This window comes from Haemaphysalis longicornis, unplaced genomic scaffold (assembly GCF_048455015.1).
Source record: "Haemaphysalis longicornis isolate Haplotype H1 unplaced genomic scaffold, Haemaphysalis longicornis Haplotype H1 scaffold_2, whole genome shotgun sequence".
In the NCBI taxonomy this organism is placed as follows: domain Eukaryota; kingdom Metazoa; phylum Arthropoda; class Arachnida; order Ixodida; family Ixodidae; genus Haemaphysalis; species Haemaphysalis longicornis.
The window spans coordinates 4,470,602-4,495,456 of NW_027526295.1; the positions used below are offsets into that span (position 1 = coordinate 4,470,602).

The following is a 24,855-nucleotide window of genomic DNA, read 5'->3' on the forward strand; positions in this document are numbered from 1 at the left end:
CAAACTGCCTGTGCAAGTTGATGAAAAAACAGCAATTTTCGGAGCGCCGTATCTCCGGAACGACATAACTGGGCATCGCCATCTTGGTGTGGTGAGATTGGAAAATGTGGCTGCCGGGCGAAGAGGTTGCTCGGTGTTCAAGCAGAATGCTCTTCGCCGATTTCTGCCGTGGTTTTAGTTATGGGGGTGGCTGGGTTTGCATTTAGTCGTTTAGTTGTTGCAGGAAGTTGTGTGACTCGAAAGACGGTAGTTCATCAAAAACAACGTGATGCTTGTGAATTCACCTTGTTTCGGCCTTGAGAGTGAGGAGCGGTGCGTGCTTGAAATGAAATTTGAAATCAGTGGGAAAAAAGCAGCTAGACTGACAAGTTTCACAAAGTTTACTTGAAAATTAAAAGTTGTTGTTTCAAGACCAGTGTCCTCCCTTAAAATTGGTGTTGTTGGAAAGGCCATTAAATCATCCACATTTTATGTTGGTGCAATTAGAATAGCAAGAAAAGAATCTTCTCTTAGACCCCTAAAAATTGGTCAATTTCCCGCAGTAACGAAAGAGTCGTATCAGTTCATAGCCCGCCTGTTGTGTGAGGCCGTCAACTGGGCCGTCATTTACCCGTACCCTGATCGTACGACACCCCGGTCATATGCCATTTCACGCAGTTTGTTGAAAGTCGTAATATCGGGGTCACACTGTACTTTTATTGATGCTGTCTCGGCCAACGTTACTAGATCCATTGCACAACTCCGCTTGAAAGCGGCACATGAGCGTGACTCCTGCCCGTTTCCGCCTGTGTGGTGGCGCTGTTGCCACGGTCAGCCTGATCGGAAAGCAAGGGGATTGTGTTCGAGTTGGTCACATCAGAATTTCAGGTCTTAGAATTTCTGGAGAGGAATTGACTTTAAAGCTGTGTGGGGATGACTTCCCTGCCAGGCAACAATATTCTTGTGCAGAATAAATAGCAAAATGAGAAAGGGGGTTTAAGAGTCACCTTTGTGCTGCTTGAAATTCGTTTTCGAACCAAATGTTTCCTGACTGGCCCAAAATGTTTATTTACTCCCAGCCACCTTTGACAGCTGCCTGTGCATCTCTAAACTACCGTATTTATTCGAATCTAGGCCGGCCCCGATTCTAAGCCGACCCCCGAAAGTCCGAAGGCGCGAAAAAAAAAAAAAACTTACCTCGAATGTAGGCCGAACAAAAAGGCAGGGTCAGCGTTCACAAAAAGAAAACACGTTTATTGAACATGAAGATGCGGTGCTGGAACTCAATCAGTTTCTCTTCAAAATCACCGGGCAACTTCTGGGCGATCGTTGGAGGACGCAAAATCCTCTCCCGTTGCGTCCTCCAACGACGGACATTTTTTTCATCCACGCCAAAGTCCCGCCCGGCTTGAACGTTCGACGACAACTCCGCAGCTAAAACAACTTTTCTTTTAAAAGTGGCACTATAATGGCACCGCTTCTTTTTGCGCTATCAAAACCAAACGCCACACCGCACGCAGGCCACTGTCCCACAGAACAGGGTCCGCAGAATTCAAAATGGCGGCCTATGGCCCTTAAGTGGCTACTGGCTCGTCTAGTAATGGCTACAATACTTTCTTTTCTGGGTGGCGCTAGCTGCGCGCCACTTTACTTGGAAATTGGCGCGTATTTCAAAATCCTCGAATCTAAGCCGACCCTGGAGTTTGATATATCAGTATTTCAAAAAAACTATCGGCTTAGATTCGAATAAATACAGTAGCACAAGAATTCTCCCACATGAAAGATAAACTCAAAAACCAGCAAGTTCTTTTTTTTACACGCAAAAAAAAAAAAAGAGTGGCAGCGGGTACAAGCAATGTTTGTTAATACTTTTTTCTAGAAAGCTAAGGCGCCAACTCTTGTTTCGTGTGCAGGGTCAAAGCATGCGAGCTTCTTTCAGATGGCAGCTGTCATCCTCAATAGGAGTGCTTCCCCACAGCAGGAAGGGGCAGATGTGAATTTGTGGTTTCCACAATCAAGCTAAGAAATGTTCCATTGCTCAGCGCAGTGCAGGTCATCCCAAAATACGTCTCCGCAGAGAGCGGTGCCATTCTCGAAGGTTTCTCAGGGAGATTGAAGAAGTGCCTCTTTTCGTTCAAAGATCATGCTGAACTGTGGCAGCAGTGCAACGGTGCATGCTAGCCCACAAAGTACAAACACGCACATTGTGGGACCGCAATGTGAATGTGAACAAAAAATGTCACTCAAGCAGAAACCCACCACAACATGAGGTGTTGATGCAACAGTCTCTGTTCTGAAGCACGTCGACCAGGCTGACCGTGTCGCGCGCACCGACAAGTCGCGGCTTCGGGAAGGGGTCACGCACTGCGGAGTAGTGTTATAGCTGAAGGTATCCAGAAACGTTCTGGAACTCTAGAAGGGTCCCTCGTCCTTTTTGTGCTGCACTTGGAAGTGAACACCCACCAACTTGCCCACCCGTCGACGACACGCCGTGATTATATAATACAGGGACAGTCCTTCCGTGATCGCATTGCTTTAAGTAAAATGCCGTGCCTTTGCATCGCAGTTTTGCTTTCCTCCTCCCCACAGTGGAGTCTGAGCAGAAGGTGGCCGTGCAGCGCCTGGCCGACCTTCGCCAGTCGCGGGACGAGCTGTTCGCAGAGCGCGAGCAGCTGCACCAGCGGGTGGCCGAGCTGCAGAGGGAGCTGGACAGGGCGGTGGCCGACAAGGAGGCCGCGCGGCAGGACTCTGCCCGCATGTTCCGAGGTGAGCAGAACCGGCTCAAGAGCAGGCGGCAGGCATGGGACGCAGAGCGAGCGCCATCACGGCTTTTATTTATTTATTTATTTATTTTTTTTATTTATTTATTTAGATAAGTGCCCACAAACAGCATGACGCCTTCAGCGTGGTGCACAGAAGAAAAAAGGGAAAGGATAGAAAAGGGAGATGTGTACAATGGGGAAAAAAGAGTATAAAAATAACATCAATGGATCAAACATTATGAGGCTGACTCATACGATTCTACAACGCAAAAGAAGACACTCAGAACACACTCAGAAGATGTGTACCATAGCGAAAAAAGAGCATGAGAAATGAAAATAACCTGAATGGAACAAGCATTACATGGCTGACTCGCCTGATTTTACAACACATAAGTACACACTCAGGCTTTAGATGAATTTTTAACAGCTTGCACAAAAGTGCTGTAATGATCAAAGATACTCAGATCAGGCACTTCAAGTGAGTTGTAAAGGAGTTGCATTCTCTGGACAGGACTTTTATGATTGACGTCAGGATAAAATAGCGGCGAGGAACGGCATCGTGTGGGGACATGAAAATTGATGGAAGTTAGCAAATCGGCAGAGTCAACAGCTCCATGAATGAGCTTGTGAAGAAAGCACATATCGAGGAGTGTTCTTCTGTCACTCAGTCTGCTTAATCCAGTGAGGTCAAGTATTCTGTCATACGTGTAATATATTTTCCTGAAAAGGTAACGATCATAATAGATTCTAACAAATCTCATCTGGACTCGTTCCAGAGACAGTGACAAGTATTGAGGAACAGAGTTCCATACAACCGAGCAGTACTCTAGCCGGGAACGTACAATAGCCCGAAACAGGGACAAATAGCAGGTAGGATCAGTGAACTCTTTCGTGACACGTGTTACGAGTCCAAGGGATTTCATTGCATCGCTGGCTGTTTTTTCAATGTGGTGTTTAAAACTTAGTGATGAGTCAATGTGCACACCCAAGTCCCGCACTGTTGACGCTCAAGTAATGGAACCCCCATGCAGCTTATACAAAAATTGAATCGGCACCTGTCGACGATGGTATGATATCACATTGGTCTTTGATGGGTTGATGCAAAGCATGTTTGCTGAACACCATGCTGACACGGTGTTGATGTCATCTTGTAGAAGAGAGCACTCGCTAGCCCTGTCTATAGGCCGAAAGATCTTAATGTCATCAGCAAAGAGGAGCATTTCAGAGTGTTGCATGCGCTCAGCCAAGTCATTGATAAAAATCAAGAACAACAAGGGGCCCAGGTTGCTTCCCTGAGGCACTCCAGAAGTTGAGCGAAATTCACCAGAGAAACAGCCCGAAACTCGTACAACGTTTGTACGGTTAGACAAGTAGCTTTCAAAAAGCATCAAGTACATCTTACATATTCCATAGTTGTCCAGTTTCTGTAACAGCAAGGAGTGTGACACAGTGTCGAATGCCTTTGACAAATCAAAGTAGATTACATCAATTTGGTGTCTTGAATGCACTGCAGGGACCACTTTGCTAAGAAAAGCACACAGATTTGTCACAGGTGAACGATGAGGAATAAAGCCATGTTGTTGTGTACACAGCTTCTGGGAGAAGTAAGAGTAGAGACGGCTGTACAAAATAAGCTCCAGAACTTTGGACAGAGAGCAAATCAGTGACACAGGTCGATAATTGACCACAAGGGAAGGGTCGCCAGACTTAAATATGGGTGCAACAATTGAGTGTTTCCAAGTGGTTGGAAAGACTCCAGATTGTATACAGAGGTTGAAGATGTGTCTCAATAAGGGTGTAAGTATCGGTCCGCAGCCCTTAAAGGGACACTGAAGTGATATGTAAACATTGCGGGATTACTAGCGCAAATTGTAGTCCGGAGTCCCCAGGCCATGTTTCAACCACTCTAGGCGCGTTTACGCGATTTTATTTAGTAGAAAAAATAATTCGAAAACGCTGTCCTCCTCTCTTTACGCTCGCCCATTTTCTGTGGCGTTTTCGTGTGACGTCAGGAGGGGATGAGCTGGCAATTGGCTGCGCCACGGCTGCGCTACTGCACGGCTCCCCGGCCGACAGAGTCAGTCGGCCCAGCGTTTCGTCCGCCTGCCGCCGGCGGGTCGTCGCAATCAAGGAGGTTAAAAAAAATTGCTTGGTCGCAATTCGTTCGCTTAGTTGAAACGAAGCCAGGACACGTTTGTGAATGGAAGAATGTGCCTTTCTTTACTTGGTTTGTTTGTACACTGTATCTAGCTCCAAGTCAAGGTCGCTTCACACAAGCGCTGCACATGCGACGCTTCGCTGACTGGTACGCCAGTAGGAAAATATAAGGCCTCTTGAAGGCGGGAGAAGAGTCAGCGAAGTCAATATAGGTACTAAGCAAATAAAATCAACTGATATTTTTACCGTACAGCGTAAAACTAGGGCGCGGGAAGCACTTTTTTTGCGCTGGGCGAACAAGCACAGCGGTCAGCAGCACGACTACGCATCTGCGAACGCTTTTCCGTTTACGAAATGCAATTGCTAGACGTGAGCTACTGTGGAAACTCGGGCGACGCTTACTGCACGATCGCAGTACAACAAATAGTCACCTAAGCAGCTTGAAATGCCAAAACTAAATAAAAGTGTAAACCGGTTGTACAATATATACCCTATATTAGGAAGCCATTCGCGTCCCGCTCCGTAGCCTAGCAGTCTGGGGCGCTAGTACTTCACTCGCAAATATTTTGCGAGTCACGAGTTCGAATCCCCGCGGGTACGTGCTTTTTTTTTTTTGTAAGTTAACTTTTTTTGTTTTCCGCCGATGTTTTCTATATTGAGTTCACCCTTTTTGGGGCCGCAACGTTCATGGCTACACGAACTAGTTCACAAAACGCGCGCAGGCTGGCACTGGCGCGCTAGCGAGTTCTCGTTGGCGTGCTGTTGCCATAAGCACCGACTGCTTGCAGGCAGTGGGCACAGGCCAGAATGAACAGACCCTTGGCCTGGTGCGAACACGCTTTTTACGATACAGGCATGAGGGAGGCAAGCTCCAAATATGGGGGAAAAGCGCATGACATTTGGGCGTCTGCGGGTACGCGGAGGGCGTTCATGCACTGCGTAGGTCTCGGCTAGTGAATGCTACGACTACAAGCCGTCCTGGGAGGCTTATCTTGTGCATTTTACAGCCGACAACATGGCAGAAGCGCGGTACGATGATTACTGAGATATTGAGAATGCCCATCCAACAAAGCCATTGGTTATGTTTTACAGAACCGAAACCGAAACCGAAACTTGTGTGATTGCTAACCTTGGGCATCGTCCAATCACGGCGCCCCTCCTCTCAACGTCACAGCCTTAGTTGGTGCGGCCGCCGCAAACCGCGCATGGTAGTTTTTCTTCTTTCGCGCTTTGTAAAATAATTACCGATTTGTCAACCGGATAAACGATGAAAAGTGTGCTAATTTGAGCCAGTCTACGCAGTGCAAGCAAAAACGGGAGCTTGACAAATTCACTTCAGTGTCCCTTTAACAATGAAGCTAGGGATGCCGTCGTGGCCACATGATTTTTTGGCCTTCATTTTTCTAAGGGCTTCACGAATTTCCGTCTCTGTCACTGGCGTTGCCGCCAGGCAGTCTGCCTGTAAGGTCTTATCTGCATAGTCAGTGTTGCCAGTATTACCAGCTGAAAAACTGGAGCTGAAGTGGCTAGCCAACAGGTTGGCAATTTCTGTTGCGTTGGTGCATGCCTTGCCTGCAGCTGTGTGGATCGTTGAAATTTTAGATGATTGTGAGCCATAACTGTGCATGAACCTCCAGAACTGTTTGGGGTCCTGCCTCAAAGATGTTTCAACTCTGTCAATGTAGGCTTGCCTGTCCCGTTTCAACAGCTGCTTGGCCTGTCTTCTACAATCGCTGAACATTTCATACGCTGTTGGGCAGCCTGATACTTTATGAAGGTGGTGCAGGTGTGCCTTTCACTCGAGACACTGTCGCAGCTCTTGAGAGAACCAAGATCTTGAGAGAAGCAAGAACCAGGATCTTGGTTCTTGAGAGAACCAAGATCCAGAATTCCACCCTCCCCCAGGTCACCCGCCCCGGTGGCTCAGTGGCTAAGGTGTTGCGCTGCTGGGCACGAGGTCACGGGTTTGATTCCCGGCCGCTTTTCTGATGGCGGCGAAAAGCAAAAACGCCCATGTGTACGAGATTTCGGCGCACGTTAAAGATCCCCAGGTGGTCAAAATTAATCCGGAGCCCTCCACTATAGCGCACCTCATCGCATGCGTTGTGTCGGTGCGTTGAACCCTGCAATCAATCAATCAATCAATCAGTCAGTCAGTCAGTCAGTCAGTCAATCAATCAATCAATCAGTCAATCGATTTCAATCAATCAATCAATCAATCGATTTCAATCAATCGGTCGGTATCGGTATCGGTGAACCTGTCTCGCTATTCCACCATTAAGGCTGTGCCTGTGCCGTGTGGTGTAATCTAGAGGTAATGTGCGATCGCTATCCTTGCAATCCCTGAGGCTGTTGTGGGAAGAACTTTGCAATCTGCGTGCTCTGTGCTGCCTTTCCTTTCAGTGCCAGGGACAGTGATGGTAACATTTCTTTCGGACAAAAAGCGTGAATGGTGTATTCTCTACCAAACGCGGAAAACTGGGTGTGTTGGTACATGATCGAAGAAAACAGCACAAAAAAAAAGGGCAAGGAAAGAGAAAGGACAACAAATACTGCACTTAACTGGTGTTTATTGCAAATGAAACACAATACAGTGGAACCCCGATAAAAAGTCCCTCGGTTTTATGACGACGCGCTTCTCATGACGGATCATCGCAGTCCTGGCAAACTGCCCATAGAAACAATGCATAAAAACTAAGGGTGTGCGAATATTCGAAATTTCGAATACGAATCGAATATTTTTCTTATTCGAAAGTTATTCGATTCGAAAAATCTACATTCGAAAATTCTCAAATATTCGGACCAGGCCGAATATTTGGTAAGATTGTCGAATATTCGAACAAGACACGGAATATTTGCGTTAATTATCAAGGAAAAAGGATGAAACACCGATGTGTATTTTTTCACCCCAGACGAATACCCACAGTGCAGGCAAGACATTACACATTACAGCAACGCCGAGGCGCATGTACGCACTAGGACAGAAACAAAAAAAAAATGATGCGACCGTGAGGGAATATCTTTTCCGTGGCTGGGTCGGTTATCTGCAAGACGCACGGGTGCCATGCGCTGATATGACAGGCTCCGCGAAGCCTGTATCCTGTCTTACTGTCCGCCAAAGTAAGAAGCACAGCCCCATCGTGCTGCCGCTGTTGCCGCGCTGCCAGCGCAGCTGCGCCTGGCTGCGCCGTCTGCTCCGCGACAGACTCGCGCTCAACAGTTTTTACTGTTTTGCAGCAGTGTTTATTTCTGCGACTCTTGTACAGCGATATACCGAAATTTCGCGTTCTGTAAAGATACCTAATATAATAAACTTATCTTGACTGTTACCTGGAATACTTTTAAATATAGAGAAAAATCGCTGCGAGCAGACCCTCAGAACATAGCGTGATAGCATCGCCATCGACATCGACAAGATGGTCGCCAACTTGTTTTTATAATTAATTGCGCGACGTTCTCTTTTCGTACGATTCCGACGCTACGAGCGAAGCAAACGAAAACCGAGAATGTCGTCGACCTCGGATGATGAGCCACCTTGCAAGCGGGACAAGAAAGCCGGACGCAGTACCATTTGGCAGCACTACACAAAACTCTCGTCGTCGACAGCGCGGTGCAACTCGTGTGAACGTGTACTTCAGACGCCGACGGGGACAACGACCACACTCCAAAATCACTTAAAGCAGCATCCGTCATTACTGGCAACATACAAAAAAGACGCCGCAAACATGCCTTCGAAGAGTCAACCAACTCTACTTGCTGTGATTCAGGGAAAGCAGCCCGTGTCTCAGAAGCGGGAGAGCGCGCTCAACCAGAAAGTTGCAGAGATGGTCGCTTTGGACCTTCAACCGTACAGCTTTGTTGAAGACCGTGGCTTTAAAGCCCTTATGAGTGAAGCTGTACCGGGCTACCATCTGCCATCTCGAACGACATTGTCGCGCGTGCTGATCCCGTGTCTGTATGACGACACGAGGGCTAAAGTGAGGGCCGAGCTGTGAAAAGCATTTGAAGACGGCACAACAACCCTCGCTTTTACAAGCGATATCTGGACGTCGCGTGCCAACGAGAGCTTCATAAGCCTCACGTGTCATTTTCTGACTGTGAGGTATGAAATGAAGCGGTTTACGTTGAACACGCGACATATGCCTGAAAGCCACACGGCTTTGAACATTGCTGCTTCGTTGGAGCAGCTATGCGCTGAATGGGAAATACCGACCGACTGCGTCAAGTACGTGGTAACGGACAACGGCCGCAATATCCGAGCGGCTGCCAGGACCCTGCCATGGCGACAGCGAGCTTGTTTCGCGCACACACTGCAACTGGCAATCAGTGATGCTAAGTCAACAACTCCGGCGATCACCAAGCTTTGCAAGAAGGCGAGGGGGATTGTGGGGCACTATAAGCATAGCCCTGTTGCGCAAAAAAGGCTGCACGACGTGCAGAGGCAGCTAAATAAGAATGTACTCCATATTGTGCAGGATGTCGAGACAAGGTGGAACAGCGAATACCTGATGTTCTCCAGGCTCCTCGAACTGAAAGAGGCCATAACTCTCGAGCTTGCCACTTCAGACACACACATGGATGGCTTTAATTCTTCAAAGTGGAGAGACGTGGCAGAGTATGTGGAGGCACTGAAGCCTTTATTTGATGCCACTGTCATCTCAAGTGTGGAAAAGTACCCCTTACTTTCATGCCAAATTCCAATTATTTTTGGTATGCTACATTGTCTGAAAGGCTGCAGAGGCAATACAGAATTTGCTAGCAACCTTGCAAAAAGCATCAAGACTCGCTTTGCAAGCTACGAGTTTGATGAAGTGGCCAGCCTGGCCATGTTTCTTGACCCACGCTTTAAGGCCACTGTTCATCAAGCATCTGACCAGATGATTTGGCTGAAAGATCTTGTGTCAAGGCAGCTCCAGTCAGCTGACATGGAACACGGTACGGACACTGCCGTGCCAGCAACAACTTCGCGTCTTCTGGTGGCATCCAGTGTATGGAACGCTTTTGACCACCTTGTGATGAACAAGGAGAAGACACAGACGGAGTCCGCCCCTGAGAGAGAAATAATGGAATATGCGGAACAACCTCTTTTGGATAGGGGAAATGATCCTTGTGAATGGTGGCGGTCCATAGGCCACTTGAAGTATCCGTACGTGAGCACACTCGCCCAGAAGTACTTGGCCATCCCTGCCACCTCAGTTCCCAGTGAAAGAGCCTTTTCCACTGGTGGAAATGTTGTCACACCACATAGGGAGCGCCTTCTTTCTGAGCACGTGGAACAGTTAATTTTTCTGCATGACAATCTGTGAAGAGTGTACCACAACCTGTTGAGTGCAGCTTGAAGAAAGAGTTCTTGTAAAGGTGTAATAAAAACTATCGTAACCTCTTGTTTTGTGTCTTTTTTAAAGCTACACAATATTCGATATTCGATTCGATATTCGAAGACACTTTTCTGCCTTATTCGTATTCGATTCGTATTCGAAAATTTCAATATTCGCACACCCCTAATAAAAACCCTGATTATACAATGCTTGGGTGCACGTGGTCCGTCTCATACAATGGATGCTGGCGGGGATAAACCTGCATTTTTCCCACCTTTTATGTCGCTTTGTCCTGACCTGTATTTCTTGTTTTAGTGGCTTAAACTTAAAACAGCAGCAACAAAGAGCAGAAAGACAACACAGGACGAAGCGCAAATAACAATTGGTTTACTTACACATTTACATATGCTGCTTTACATATGCTACACATTTACATATGCCCCCTCCTCCACACAAAAACCTCACAAAAGAACAAGAACACCACCTTCGAGGCATCCAAACCAACACCTTTCCCCACCCAACTAGAGCCCGCATTCTGGCCCCCACCGTCTACTCCTCGGAATGCCGCTTCTGTGAGGTTTTGGGCACGCTTTACCACATAGTGTGGGTCTGCGATAAGAACCCCAACCTACCCCCCCTGAGCACTGGGCGAGAGCACTGTCCAGCTCGGACCCTGACGACCAGCTTTGGCTGGTGAAGAGAGCCCGAGAAGCCGGGCGGTCTCAAGGGGTCCTGGAATGAGGACTCTTCCCCAAGACGTTTATTCCTCCTCCTCCACCTCCTCTGTCATTGTCTGTTTTTCTTTTTTTGCGATACACGAAGTCGTGTTTTAAGAAATTTTTGTTTTTGTTTTTTGCAAACAAGCAGCGTATGTATACCATATTTATTCGCATAATCCTCCCACCCATAAAATTGCAGTGGCAAAAGTTGTCTCCTTGCGAAACCCTCGTGATGCACGCGCTCACCCCCACTCCATTTGGCGGAAAGTGTGGTGTATCCAGGCGCGCCAGCCTCATGAGTCATGGCAGCATGGCGATGGTACACAGAATAGGTGTTTTTTTTCGAAACTTGAGATTTCAGTGAGCGTTTGCAAATTACACGAGAACGCGTTAAATGTAGTAATTTAAAGAAGTTCGTAGCTCACCTGTTGCGTGAGACTGTCTATTAGGGCAGCACTCACTGTGGTCATACGACGCTTTTGCGCGGTCCCTTGAACGTTGTGCTGTCAGGGTTCCACTGTATGTAGTTAGGCCATCCATTGGGTCTCGTTGGTGCATGCATCCATATTTCGCCTCTTTTTCAGGTGGCTTGATAGGAGGCGTGCTGATGCACGCTTCACCGAGTGTCAAGATTCGTTCAGTTTCAGCAATTTCACGCAACAGCCGTGTTGTGCACTTCCTAATGCTGGGCGTATTTTCCAGGCCTGGCACACAGTCTTTGCAAAAGTCAAACAATGGCTTGCCAAGAAGCCTTCTGCATGTTTTCCCTGCCGCGCATTTTTGACATTGTTTGCGTGCTCCCCCAACCTATCGTTGTTGATGCATCCCAAAGTTTGGCCTACGTACACTGTTCTGCGCCTTTGGGGAATTTGAGCCCACGTTGCAGCAGGGTCAGTGGGTGTCCCTCTAAGGATTTGTCCGTGGCCGGGCTGTGATTCTCGCCTGACTGGGGTGGCGAGCCTTGTGAAGGGGCCCGCCAGGCGTGACGGGGCGGGCGCCGGCGTGCGCAGAGGCGGAGGCCGGCCGGGTGCAGCTGGCGGCGGAGTGTGGCCGCCTGCGTGCCGAGCACCAGGAGGAGCTGCAGGCCCAGCGCAGCCAGGCAGAGGCCACGCTGCTGCGGGAGAGCGCCTTCTGGAAGGCCAAGGTAGGGCCGGTGGTGTGAACGCTTCCAGCCCTCAAATACTGACTCAAACGATGCAGTAGCTGGTGCAGTTTCGAATCAGCCAGTGCTGCGTGGCAGAAAATGTCGGACATGTTTGACCTTAGGGAATGCAAACAGGCAGTAATACAGTGCAGAGCGCTTTAAATGCATGTCGCGGGAGCCACACAATAAGCGGTACCGCACTACAAAGAAAACATGCGCGAATCCCATCACATCGCAGTCTACCTTTCAGTCGTTCTTTGTTTATCATCACTCAAACGAAGGCCTCTTAAAAATAGCGCCGCAGCCTTCATTTCATCTTTTTTTTTCCAACAACAGCGGCTACTGCAGAGTTTACAAGCTGCTGCATGGGCTTACAAGCCGCGAGCGCTGTTTTAACTTCTTTGTGTTTGTGTTTTGAGGGAGCACGTCTAGGTTTTTTAGCGTCTACGAACGAATGCTGCGGGACAACAGGATAAGAACGCAAGTGGGATTTTCCTTCTTTTTTTCTTTTTTCCACCCCAGCTTGCGTTCGCCATGCCAAAGGCAGTTGTGTACGTACTACCAGCACAGCGTACAGCTGGGGGAAACCTTGGGCTTAACGGCTCGCTCTCTCCGGACGTTCAAAAAAGAAAAGGGCGGTTGCTTATCTGCACAACATCCGCACAGTGGAATCTCGATGGTGCCAATCCTGCAGGACCGCAGAAAATATTCTTATCATCCGAAATTCGTATGAACCAACACATTTAGCGCAAGAAAAAGTTTTTGTTTATTCCTTTTCTTACTTTCGTGCGAAGAAATCCGTGATGTTTCTCTGCTTTTTTTTTAACCTCCATGTCGCTGAGCAGTCCTTTCTGCAGGGGTGAGGCAGCTGTGCATATTGTGCAGCCTTGATACATTGCCGTTCTCCTGCACCATGCTGCTCCAAAAGCATGAGAATTGTGCCAGACTGCTCCAAAACAGGCTGAAAGGCAAGGATTTCAACGCTTATGTCAGTTTTGGTGGGATGAATCGCAAAGTTGACGACGGGGTATTTAAAGCACCCCAGGCTTTTTTTCTTGTGGACACGGGGTGATGACATCTTGGTATTGCTAGGTCGGCTGAACCCTCATCTTCTGCCTCCCGATCACTTCTTTTATTGTAGCTCATTTGCAAACACAGAAATGACAGAAAAAGAAAAACTGAGATGACGCAAGTGATAGCTTCTACAGCGTGATTGGCTCTCCAACTGAGGGGCGTGGCTATGGTAACAAAGAGCATGGCCACTGGGCGAAACAGCTTCTGCTTATGTAGTTGAGGCGCTGAGTGCGCTTAAGTTACACACTTAAAGGAGCCATGAAGAGAAAACAAAAATTTGTTTTATTCGAGAGATTAGGTGTTTCATAGTACCCTAAGCGCTTTCCCGAAAGCAAATGGTGCTTTATTCACTGAGAAATAAGGCAATTTAAGCCAAAATTTTAAATCTCCCGTTAAATTGCACATTTCTTGACGTGAACAATGGTGTCGTACGAGCCGGTCCATGAAACAGATACTTAGTATGTCGACTCCATATAGCACCCACACGCGGGAATCAAACAGCAATTGGAACTCGTGCCGAAACCGAGACGGTGGCCATTTTAAAAATACTAGTAAAACCTAGTGCACCCGCAGCCCTAGTCATGGAATCGCCTGATCCGGAGAACAAAACTCTCGCCGAGAAGCTCGGGCTTGCATTTAACAACCTCACATCACTTGAACGCTCAATGCTGGGTCATTCCATGCCAAAAGTCCCTGCCGTAAAATCGACCATCCAGGATTTGCTGAGTAAAAATTGTGGGTCATCCTCGCATGGCCCACAATGCTCCCTGAAAGTGTTTTTGTCCAAGAAAAAAAATTTGTTCTTTCTCTAGCGAGCCTTTTACCTCCAGGGTATAAAGCAAACTTACGTCTGTGAAAAAATTCATGAAAAAGTACCTTCTCTTACAATGGCCACCATTTTTTGTGACCATCATGTTGACGCCCTGGGCTGCTCTATGGCGCATTTTTAAACTATTTTTCACTTTTCTTAGCTGTGATTACGCCATTCAGAAAATACACGATGTCGAGCATTTTCAAACATTTTTAGCAAATACGAGCACATTCTCTCAGACAATGAAGCATTTGTGCCTGTATCTCAGCATTGTGGAAAATTGGTAAAAACTATATTTACACTGAAAAAAATCTCCTTTCTGGCCCGTATTCACCTTGAAATTACGCGTTGTTGAGGTCATAGTAAAAATATCAAATACAAGCCATTCACTAGCACAAATGATCGCAGTTTATTTCAGAAAGTGTAATCAGAACAGTTTTTGTTTTAGCAGAGAAAAAAAATTTTCATTTTGTACAGTGACACTACTTCACACCGTTGTTCCACAGAGTGTCTTCTCTGCACGGCATGCACCTGCCTGCATGAAACACGCGCGAGCCAGCGGGTTCGCGCTACAAGAATACCTTTCGCCGCAATGGTATTTGTAGCGTCAGTACAGGAAAAAGGAATAATTCGCGTGTTAGTGGGAAAAGCACAACGTGGAGCTAGCGGTGGTGCGCCCATTCCATGAGTACGGGTAACTCAACGGCTGTACATCAGATGTGCATTTAAAGCATCGGGTCATGCAATTCCCGCTAACGCATACAAATAAATTCGTTTAACTCGATGACTCCGCCGCTGTTTATTTCGTAATTTTCGGCATACTTAAAAGATACCACGTATAAAATACCCTGCTTATTTAAATACACGCCCATGTCCAGCTTGCCGTTGAGTTACCCGTACTCATGGAATGGGCGCACCACCGCTAGCTCCACGTTGTGCTTTTCCCACTAACACGCAAATTATTCCTCTTTCCTGTACTGACGCTACAAATACCATTGCGGCGAAAGGTATTCTTGTAGCGCGAACCCGCTGGCTCGCGCGTGTTTCATGCAGGCAGGTGCATGCCGTGCAGAGAAGACACTCTGTGGAACAACGGTGTGAAGTAGTGTCACTGTACAAAATGAAAATTTTTTTTCTCTGCTAAAACAAAAACTGTTCTGATTAAACTTTCTGAAATAAACTGCGATCATTTGTGCTAGTGAATGGCTTGTATTTGATATTTTTACTATGACCTCAACAACGCGTAATTTCAAGGTGAATACGGGCCAGAAAGGAGATTTTTTTCAGTGTAAATATAGTTTTTACCAATTTTCCACAATGCTGAGATACAGGCACAAATGCTTCATTGGCTGAGAGAATGTGCTCGTATTTGCTAAAAATGTTTGAAAATGCTCGACATCGTGTATTTTCTGAATGGCGTAATCACAGCAAAGAAAAGTGAAAAATAGTTTAAAAATGCGCCATAGAGCAGCCCAGGGCTCTATTCACTTTTTACAGCGTTGCACTGTGTCTTCTTTAAAAGGTGTTTCTATGACGCCAAAATGTGTGGCTATTCAATTCCTAAAGCACCGCGAGCCTGACAACGCTCACCGTACACCTGACATATGTCCTGCCCATTCATAAAGTACACAGAGAACTCTGCCCATATCCATTAGACTACAAAGGATTCATGGGCTTCTAGTAATGTATAACATTAGCAGCAGTAAGAACACCATTGACAGGAAATTAAATACCACCCAGCGCTCCCAAAATGTATAAAAAAATTCGAGAACTCTCTAAAAACTCGTAAGCACAGCTGCGCCGCTTTCCGTAATTTTAATTTGTTTTCCTTTCGACCAATAATCTACATTTACACCCTTACAGTTACTAAAAGTGTAACGTCATCAATTATGGGATTTTTGACGATACAGGGTGTTACACGGTCGGTGGTTTCGTGATTTCTTTGTGTTTGCAGGTTTGTATTCTGGGCAAGCAGCCGTGGTCGTGACAATGTGTGGCAAGATTGCTGCCAGTACCCGTTGTTAGTGTGTTTGCATGCTCGCGGAGACGATTGTTCAAACAGCGCCCGTACTGACCAATGAAGGTCTTCCCACAGGACAAAGAAACTTCATACGCAACGGAGCACCTACATTCTGCATACGGTTTTGTGTGGCCTATTTCGCGGAAGGTGCCCCTTGGCTCATTTATGTTCACTCGCCTACGAAGGCCACCCAGTCTGTGTGGTGCGGAAAACACTACTCCTACACCAGCGCGACCCGCTACCTTTTTCATCATGTGCGAAACCCCGTGCACATAGGGAACGACAGCGATTTTCGCCGGCCTGTCCTTCAGCGATCCAGCTTCGCTGCATTTGCGAAATTGCCCTAGCAACACTTCAGCTAAGTCACGTAGCAAGGCCAGTGGGAAGCCTGCCGACAAGAGCCTCACAACCTGCGAATCCACGATACGCGTGTTGCAAGAACGTATAAGGGTCAGTGTGAGCGTGAAATCTATGTAGCCTACCTCATTCATAAGGCAGGCGGCGATTATGTGAGTAAGCCGTCCATTGAATTACTAAGTAAGGAAATCCGCTATCTGGATTCATAAAAAGCTTGACTGTTCAGGATTGCCTTCCTTGCCTCCCGCCTCTGGCCACGTCTCATATGAGCGTTCCTACCACTTAATCAATGCACGTGTATCGATCTTATGTTTTGAGTGCAATGTTCGATGCACTTCTTCTTTTTATCGTGTTTCCTTCTCGCCTCCCTTTCTTCGGTATATTTCGCAAGCCGCCATCGCCTTGTGTCGTCGTTTCCTTGTCCCGTCTGTTTGCGCTGTTTTGAATTTCACTATGCACCAACTAGCCCAAACCACCGTTCTAACCCAAGCTACAGTGGCAGTGGTGGCTAGTGGGGGCTTACTGAGTGCTTTGAAAGGCAACCGTGGTGAGCCCGACGAGGAATGGAGAGGAGGACGACAGGAGTGAGAGTAGGGTGCGAGCATCCCGTATGGGAGGAATCAAGGGCAACTAGTGGACATAGGGGCATGTAGTGAGGAGCATCAACATCTGCACTACAAGTGGAGGGATGAAATTTGAGGCAGAGAATGGACTTGAGCAGCGCAGGCTGGAGGAACGCTGGAGGGGAGAGGCGTTCCTACTCCTGCAGCAGCAGCAGCAGACACAACAGTACTAGTTCTGCCATGTTGGTGCTGGGTTGCACTTGTCCCGTGTTTCTGTTTCATTTTCTGCTGCTGCTGCTGCCTTTACTTGGCCCCACTCCGGGAGGCGCTGGGAGGGGGAGCTGTTCCCAGGTCCCGATGGAGCCCCCCCCTGCGTGCAGGTGACCCTGTGCGAGTCGGAGGCGCGCGCGTGCCGCGTGGAGCGGGAGCAGCTGGAGGCCCAGCTGGGGGAGCTGCGGGAGTGCCTGTCGGACGAGCGGCAGGCCCACCAGGCCCAGGCGCGGGCCCTGCAGCAGCAGCGCACCGAGGAGCAGGCCGAGGCACAGCGCCGCCTGCTGCACGAGGGCCAGGGGCTGCACCGCACGCGGCTGGCCCTCAGCACGGCGCAGGGGCGCCTCTCCGCCCTCGAGGCGCACCTGGGTGCCCTGGCCGGTGAGGAGGGGGCCCTGAACAGCTTGTTGTGGGCGCGTCTGTGTTTAGGGCACTGCAAAAAACAGCTGTGGCTTGGTAGAGTGCTCGAATGCCAACAAAAGCTACCCGGGGATACAGCTCTGCGCACTTCCTGACGCTCTTACGGGCGTCACCACGGTCACCTCCGAACACGTCAGGCACAAGTGTCACCCCATATAGACTGGCACAGTACAATGAATGTGGCTTCACTTCGAACATATGTATACGCGTAGGAAAATCTGTCTCGGGGATGGGATTATCCCAATAGCTGACTACCACTTGTGTGTTTAACGGGAATATAAGCCACACAAAAATGTTATGCATAGCGCAAGGCTCTGTGTCGTTAAGTATGTGCATGCTTACGCCTTATAGCAAGAACCAAGCTAATGAAACCATGGAATAATGATTGGTCTGCAAGTCGCGATAAAACTGAATAGCTCGTACGGGAACAAAAGAAAACCAGTGCAGTTTCAGAAATGCTAAAGACGTTCGTTTAAACAAAATACAAGTTTGTTTTATTCGAAAGATTTCGGGTTTTATAGTGCTCCTAACGCTTGGCCGGCAGCAAATGATGCCGCATTCACTGAGAAATTAATCAATTTAAGTTAAAATTTTGATTCTCCCGCCAAATTGTGCATTTTCGGGTTGTCAGCAATGAAGTCTTAAGCGCCTGTATACAAATGTACTTGCACTGCGTGATTCGGCTGCAGCGCTGCTTGCCGTCAGTGTTCCCAGATGGCGCTACCATACTCATGCACGGACCAATGTCTGCCGTTGCTTTGTTTTTTGACCGTATTGGCACCTGGCTTGTTTTTGTTACTGTAGAAAGTAATTGTTTTGTGAAACATGGAATATCCTCAACAAACAAGGTCACGTAGGACAACATCACTTACGCCAATCAGCTGGTGCGGGTAAGACAACTCGAAAGTGGCGGACTGCTGTGCAGCTAAAACAAGCGTAGTACACGCTGTACCAACAACAGTACGCTTTGGTACTTCTATGTTTATGTGTGCTTTCGTAACTTCCACTGTTTATCCCGCCATTCTTACCACTATAAAAGAATGAGCACTAAATTTAACCGCAAATAGCTCGTTCGGCAAGCTTGTAAGCTCTGCCTAATTTGCATTTGCTTTTGCTGGCCTCTCCCATTCACACAGCAGGGCACATGACATCATGGGCTCTGATGTCACGGGAAATGAGCTAGTGGGTTGCATGGCCATTCCCTTTTCTCCTAACTACCGTATTTATTCGAATCTAGGCCGGCCCCGATTCTAAGCCGACCCCCGAAAGTCCGAAGGCGCGAAAAAAAAAAAAACTTACCTCGAAGGTAGGCCGAACAAAAAGGCGAGGTCAGCGTTCACAAAAAGAAAACACGTTTATTGAACATGAAGATGCGGAGCTGGAACTCAATCAGTTTCTCTTCAAAATCACCGGGCAACTTCTGGGCGATTGAGGTTCGACGACGGAGGCTAAAGCCGAAGTGCTTCATGAATTTCTGTAGCCAGCCCCGACTGGCTTTGAGGTGTGCTCGCGATAAGCCTCGTTCCCTTAAAAGCTCCCTTGCTTTTGCCTGGAGCACTTCCGTCGTTACTGGAAGGGCAGCTGCTCGCTGCGTCTGAACCACGACCGGCCGGTCGTGGTCTGAACGAAGTCAGCCAATGCCATCTTCATTTCATGGTGACGGCATTCTCGTGGTCCGGTGATTGCCAACCTCGTTGCGGCGCACGCAATATCCTCTCCCGTTGCGTCCTCCAACGATGGACATTTTTTTCATCCACGCCGAAGTCCCGCCCGGCTTGAACGTTCGACGACAACTCCGCAGCTAAAACAACTTTTCTTTTAAAACGCGCTATCAAAACCAAACGCCACACAGCACGCAGGTCACTATCTGCACAATTCAAAATGGCGGCCTATGGCCCTTAATGGCTACTGGCTCGTCTAGTAATGGCTACAATACTTTCTTTTCTGGGTGGCGCTAGCTGTGCACCACTTCACTTGGAAATTGGCGCGTATTTCAAAATCCTCGAATCCAAGCCGACCCTGGAGTTTGATATATCAGTATTTCAAAAAAACTATCGGCTTAGATTCGAATAAATACGGTATGTAGCTTATTTGAGCGACGTTTAAGTTGCAAGTGGTGTCAGCATGATTCTAACGAGGCAATCTTTCGAATGAACCAAACTTGTGTTTTGTCTTCATGTCCCCTTTAAGCCAGGACTCATCATACCCAACTGGATGCGAAATGCTCTGCTATTTAGCAGGACGTAGGGGGAGGGGCAGGGGGATACTTTACTACGGTTGCGTCCGAATGCAGAACGACATCAAGGAATTAACATTTTAGTAATCACACGCACAGGCTGCGTGTTTTCTGTTTTTGTTTTTTCAACTTTAACAAACAGCTAGGGTTGCCACCTTTCCCCGAAAAAAAAACCGGCCCCGCAAGGGGGGGGTATATAGAATATTTAATTTGTGTAGAGAGAAGACGCCATGTTTTTGACATGTAGTGCCATTTATTGTAGCGTTTTCTTAGAGAGGAGTCAGCATAACCATTGTACTGATAGTGATTCAGAGCTAGGTTATTGCTCTGTATGTACTTCACTGAAATGTAACCGCAATTGCTGACTGCGGCGGCACCATTCGGTTGTTTTCTTCCTCCCTTAGGTCCCCCTCCATCTCAAGCAGCGCGCTCGCCCACGTATTTTTAGTGCTCGTGTGTCTTTGCGCAACTTGTCGACACATATTTATCGTCTTAGTTGTTGAATTGACGCCTATAAAATGCCAAAATGGACATAATCACGGTGCAAAGGCCAAAAAACCAGCCAATGACGGCCGGTTTTAAGTATGGACTGGAAACCGGCCCGCTGTTTAAAAAAACGGTCGGGCTGGTCCAAAACCGGGCAGGTGGCAACCCTACAAACAGCTGATTACTCGGTGGATGCATTTTTTGATGTACAGGGCAGGGAGTTCACAAAGGATAAAAGGTGTTGTTGGAAGAGTGTGGTATCTGACAAGGTGTTCAGGTTTTAGTTTGTGCTAGTTTCTGCAGGTTCCCTGTGTCACATGGTGGTGTTTTGAAGAAGCATTTAGTCGTGGACGCAGCATAGTCTATGAGCCCGTCGCCACACTGCTCCCAGTGGGTATACGTAGCAATTGACGAATGTTTGCAGGCGCTCGTCTCTGGATGAGACGACGCAGCATTAAATTCTTTGTCGTGTGCTCATCCCTGGGCATAAATTTGTGTTATCCGCCCTACTTATTTTGTACACTGTTCATGCAATTTATGCCACATTGGCTTGTCTGGTGTAGTGATCAATATCACAGGTATGATATTGGCAAGCGTAACTAGCGTGCTGTCAGGTATGAGTGCTCCACTAGATTATGTAGGTGCACAATTTACATCATAGTGTATAGCTGTGGCATGACCATCTCAGGAAACACTGCTTATGGAAACACAGGTAGTAAATTTCAGGGCAGTGAAAAAACAATCAGCTTCATGCATAGGCTGGCTTCGCGACGCTGGTCTCTGACACAGACGTGGTGCTCATACAGCCTGAATGTACCACACTGAGATCGCGTCAGAAACGTTTTCACTCTCGTAAATACACCACATTTGGGAACAGAGCAAATTCTTCACTTTGTTTTGTATTTCGAACGCATACAAATGATGAATCTCAGTCGTGAACGTGCCCAAAAAGCAGCAGCGAGAGTGGGAAGCGGGCTGGAGCATCTGCTTTCGAAACGGGCCGCTGGGGGGATTTCAGTGGGGCCCTCTACAGGCAGCGCCCAAGACATGCATTTGGCCTAGTAGTGCCCCCGGCTTAGCCACTTGATCCCTGCCACTTGATGCGCCTTGCAGCTGCGTTTCCTGCCTGTTGTACGTCCTCATTAGGGTGCGCACTCATTTGTTAGCAGAGCGGAATTTTTTTGGCATTTTCTACGCCTGTGTGTACACTCATTTTTGCTTTGAGAGCTAATAACAATTTTGGTTAGATATTTGCTGTTTGAAGCCAATACTGTGCAGTTCAACACAAAAGGGATTTTTGATCTCTTGAGTAAGCATTCCGTATTGGTGTAGAGGCCCGGCCGCTTTGTTAGGTGGCCACCACATTACGACTGTTCTGTTTGCATCGAGGGTAGTACTTCTTGCTTTTGGCTCGGCAAGCATTTGCGTGCATCATCTCTTTCTGCGGGCCACTCCCGCAGCACCCGCCACACAATAGCTGGTACAGAAGGGCGGGAAATAGGGTCACCTGGGAGCTTGATTTAAACTTCTGTATGGCACAGAACAGCCACAGCAACGAGCCTAAATCGTACAAGTGCACGAATATTAGAAAATTTTGAAATATTTATTGGGGTGTGTGTGAATATTGAAATTTTCAAATGCAAATTGAATACGAATAAAACAAAGAACTGTCTTCGAATATTGAATCATATATTGTATATGGGCGCAGTATTACAAAGGTTACAAGGGGCTAGTTGCCCTTTCAAAATGAATTGTTCAAACTGCATTTGAGTACGTTTACTTGTAGTAACACACTCATTACAAATTATCGTGCAGAATAAGGAATTAACTTCCTCACATGTTTCGCAAGTGTGCACTTCTTGTGCACAACAACAATCACGCCAAGGGAAAGAAAAGAAGAAAAAGCCGAGGAGTTTTCAGGGTGCAGGCTGTTGCAGACGGGTGCAAGGAATTAATTTTATTTTGTGCTAGGACGGCCCGTGCCAGCCACGAGTTGCGACGTACGGTTTGGCCACGTTTACAGATGCACAGCGAGAGAGGCACAGCGAAGCCAGTTTCTGCCTTGCGTCAAGGTCGTGGCTGTTCTGGGAACTGGCAGTAAAATCACCGTGCTGTCTTGCTGCGGGGCACTGCTGGGCAATCCAGCTACGCAAACAATGCCTATGGCAAACCAAGCATTTGGGCCGCCCTTCAAAACTCAGAAAAGTAAAAATGATCGGGCCTTGCTGTGTAGAAAAAGGCGCTCTGCCATCTGGGCGAACAAGCAGGGGCTCTGCTGCCTGCAGTCTCACTTTACCCTTTGCCGACACGACAAGGCAAAAGCAAGGCCTGGGGAGACCCCCACCCCGCACACCACGCCTGGCAGATAAGACGCCTGCATCCTCGAGGTGGACATTTTTTTGCTGGTGCATGCATACACGGAGGGCTGTGCGCACCTTGGTGCTGCGGCAGTGTGCAATACTTTGCGGGCAGTATGTGGGTGCCTTGCTTCAGGGTGAAAGGGTAAACATTGGTGGCATTTTTCTCCACTTCAGTACTGGCGCGTGTCGTGCGTTATTTGATGCTTTACAGCTTTACTAGCACAAACATACAATCATGGTTGTGCCATTGCGTTGATAGCGATAAGCAAGCACTACCACTGTCTGGTGGTACTGGTGTCTAACACGCATGCGATTTTGGTGTGTGCCTTCTCTTGGGGGAAAAAAAAGAAAAGAGCGAGTTAGAAGAAATTATGCACATGCTTAGAAAAATGAGTGCCATGCATGTGGTACTGCCCAGCCAACTCCTAACAAACACATTGGGAAACAGAAATCAGTTTGTTATAATTCATTTTTTGCCATATTTGAACGTCTGTAGACTGCTTTGAACGCATGTCGTGGGAGCTGCAAAAATCCACACTATAAGCAAAGCGCACGCGCATCCAATTACTCCGCAATCCACCTTTCGATGGTTCTTTATCATCACTCAAATGAAAGCCTCTTAAAAATAGTGGCGCAGTCTTTATTTCATCTTTTTTTTTTTTTCGCATCAGACGCTGCTGCAGTTTAAGAGCTACCACTGCACGATCTCACAAACCGCGGGCACTGCTTTAGCTTCTTTGTGTTGATGTTTTGAGGAAGCATGTCTACGCTGCGTAGCGTCTATGAATGGGTGCTGCGGGACAATGTGATAAGAACGCAAGTGGGGGTTTCTTTTTTTCCACCCCAGATTGCAATCGCCATGCTGAAGGCGGTTGCTTATCAGTACAGTGTACAGGTGGGGGGAGCCTTCAGTGTCGCTGCTTGCTATCTCCAGATGCTCAAAATGGGAAAGGGTGACTGCCTCTCTGCACAACATCATTATAGAAGCGACTTACCGCGGGAGGAGGGAGGGAACAAGGGGCTCGCCATCTTTCGAGGTGCGTCAAGCAAGGGCAGTTGTGGTTATCACGTGTGAGCAAACGGAACATGCGAACTAAAGGGGGGGGGTTGTAAAACATCTTTATTGGTGCCTGTTTTTTTCTTTTCTATTGGAGCGCAGGGAGCGCAGTGTCAGCGTTACTATTTTGAGGCCACATTGACAACCTGTAGGGGCAATGCGTGCACGCTCTGGTTGGGGCTTGTGCCAGCAGGCTTGAGCCTCTGTGCTTTGCTGGCCCTCGTGCGTGACGTGTGGTGGTGGGAGCATGGGAGGGAAAATGGATGCCAGGTTTGTCCCGAGACAGAGTCTAGGGTCGTCAACTGTGTGAGGCCTTTGTGAAGCGGCTGCTGGAAGAGTGGGCTTCAGCGGCAGGCATGCCTTCAGAGTGCAAACGGACATGCTCGTGCCCCATGCAGAGACGCGCCAGCGGTCGGAGGCGGTGCTGTGCTCGCTGCTGAGCGCCCTGCGGTGTGCCCTCGGGGTGGCCCCCCCGCCCCCGGACGGCAGTGCCGAGGCGGAGGAGGAGCAGCAGTTGGTGGTGGCCGCAGTGCAGGGGCTCGTCAGTCGGGTGGCCGCCCTGGCCAAGGACAAGGTTCCTCCTCTCTCCTCTCTCTCTGGCGGGAAAGGGGCCGTGCGGGGAAAGGTAGGGCTGTGCAGATAACAAAATTGAAGGGGCACCGTGATTTGTTCATTATAGCCAATAACCATTATAACCGTAGCGGGCATTTATGCACATAGTGGGCACTGTACTCGCCCAAAACAAATACTAGCGGGTGAAACTGCATCATGCCGCATGGCAGTACACAACAAAGTAACCGCATTCCGAAGATAAAAAGGGACATTCACGCACCTACTTTGTTGCAGTTCAAAACACGTAACTCGTATGTCAAACAGGCTTAGCTGGAAAGAAGTTCGTAATTGGACGTTGATGCATCTTTCTGATGCACCTCGCTCAACTTCGGGCTTGAGGTGACGGCTTTTGTCATAACCGCCTTCTTGTCTAGCATTTTTCTCTTTTGCTTCCCACCGGACGCATTCATGCTGCTCGAATCCGCGATAGAAAATATGGCTGAAGCAGTAAAAAGAAAGAAAGAAAAGGAAAGAGACACGCACACAACTTCAACAACGCGGCACACGTCA

General features: G+C 48.0%; 1 protein-coding gene across 3 annotated transcripts in view; it reads left to right on the forward strand.

Annotated features, from left to right (window-relative positions):
* The window catches only part of LOC144168696 (uncharacterized), a 175,076-nt gene that overhangs the window by 109,153 nt on the left and 41,068 nt on the right, over positions 1-24,855 (forward strand). For all 3 annotated transcript variants that reach the window (XM_077697635.1, XM_077697634.1, XM_077697636.1), the window contains 4 exons: positions 2,569-2,745; positions 11,946-12,079; positions 17,285-17,555; positions 24,132-24,307. In XM_077697635.1, the coding sequence (XP_077553761.1) occupies positions 2,569-2,745; positions 11,946-12,079; positions 17,285-17,555; positions 24,132-24,307 (758 nt within the window). The remainder of the gene's footprint in view (positions 1-2,568; positions 2,746-11,945; positions 12,080-17,284; positions 17,556-24,131; positions 24,308-24,855) is intronic.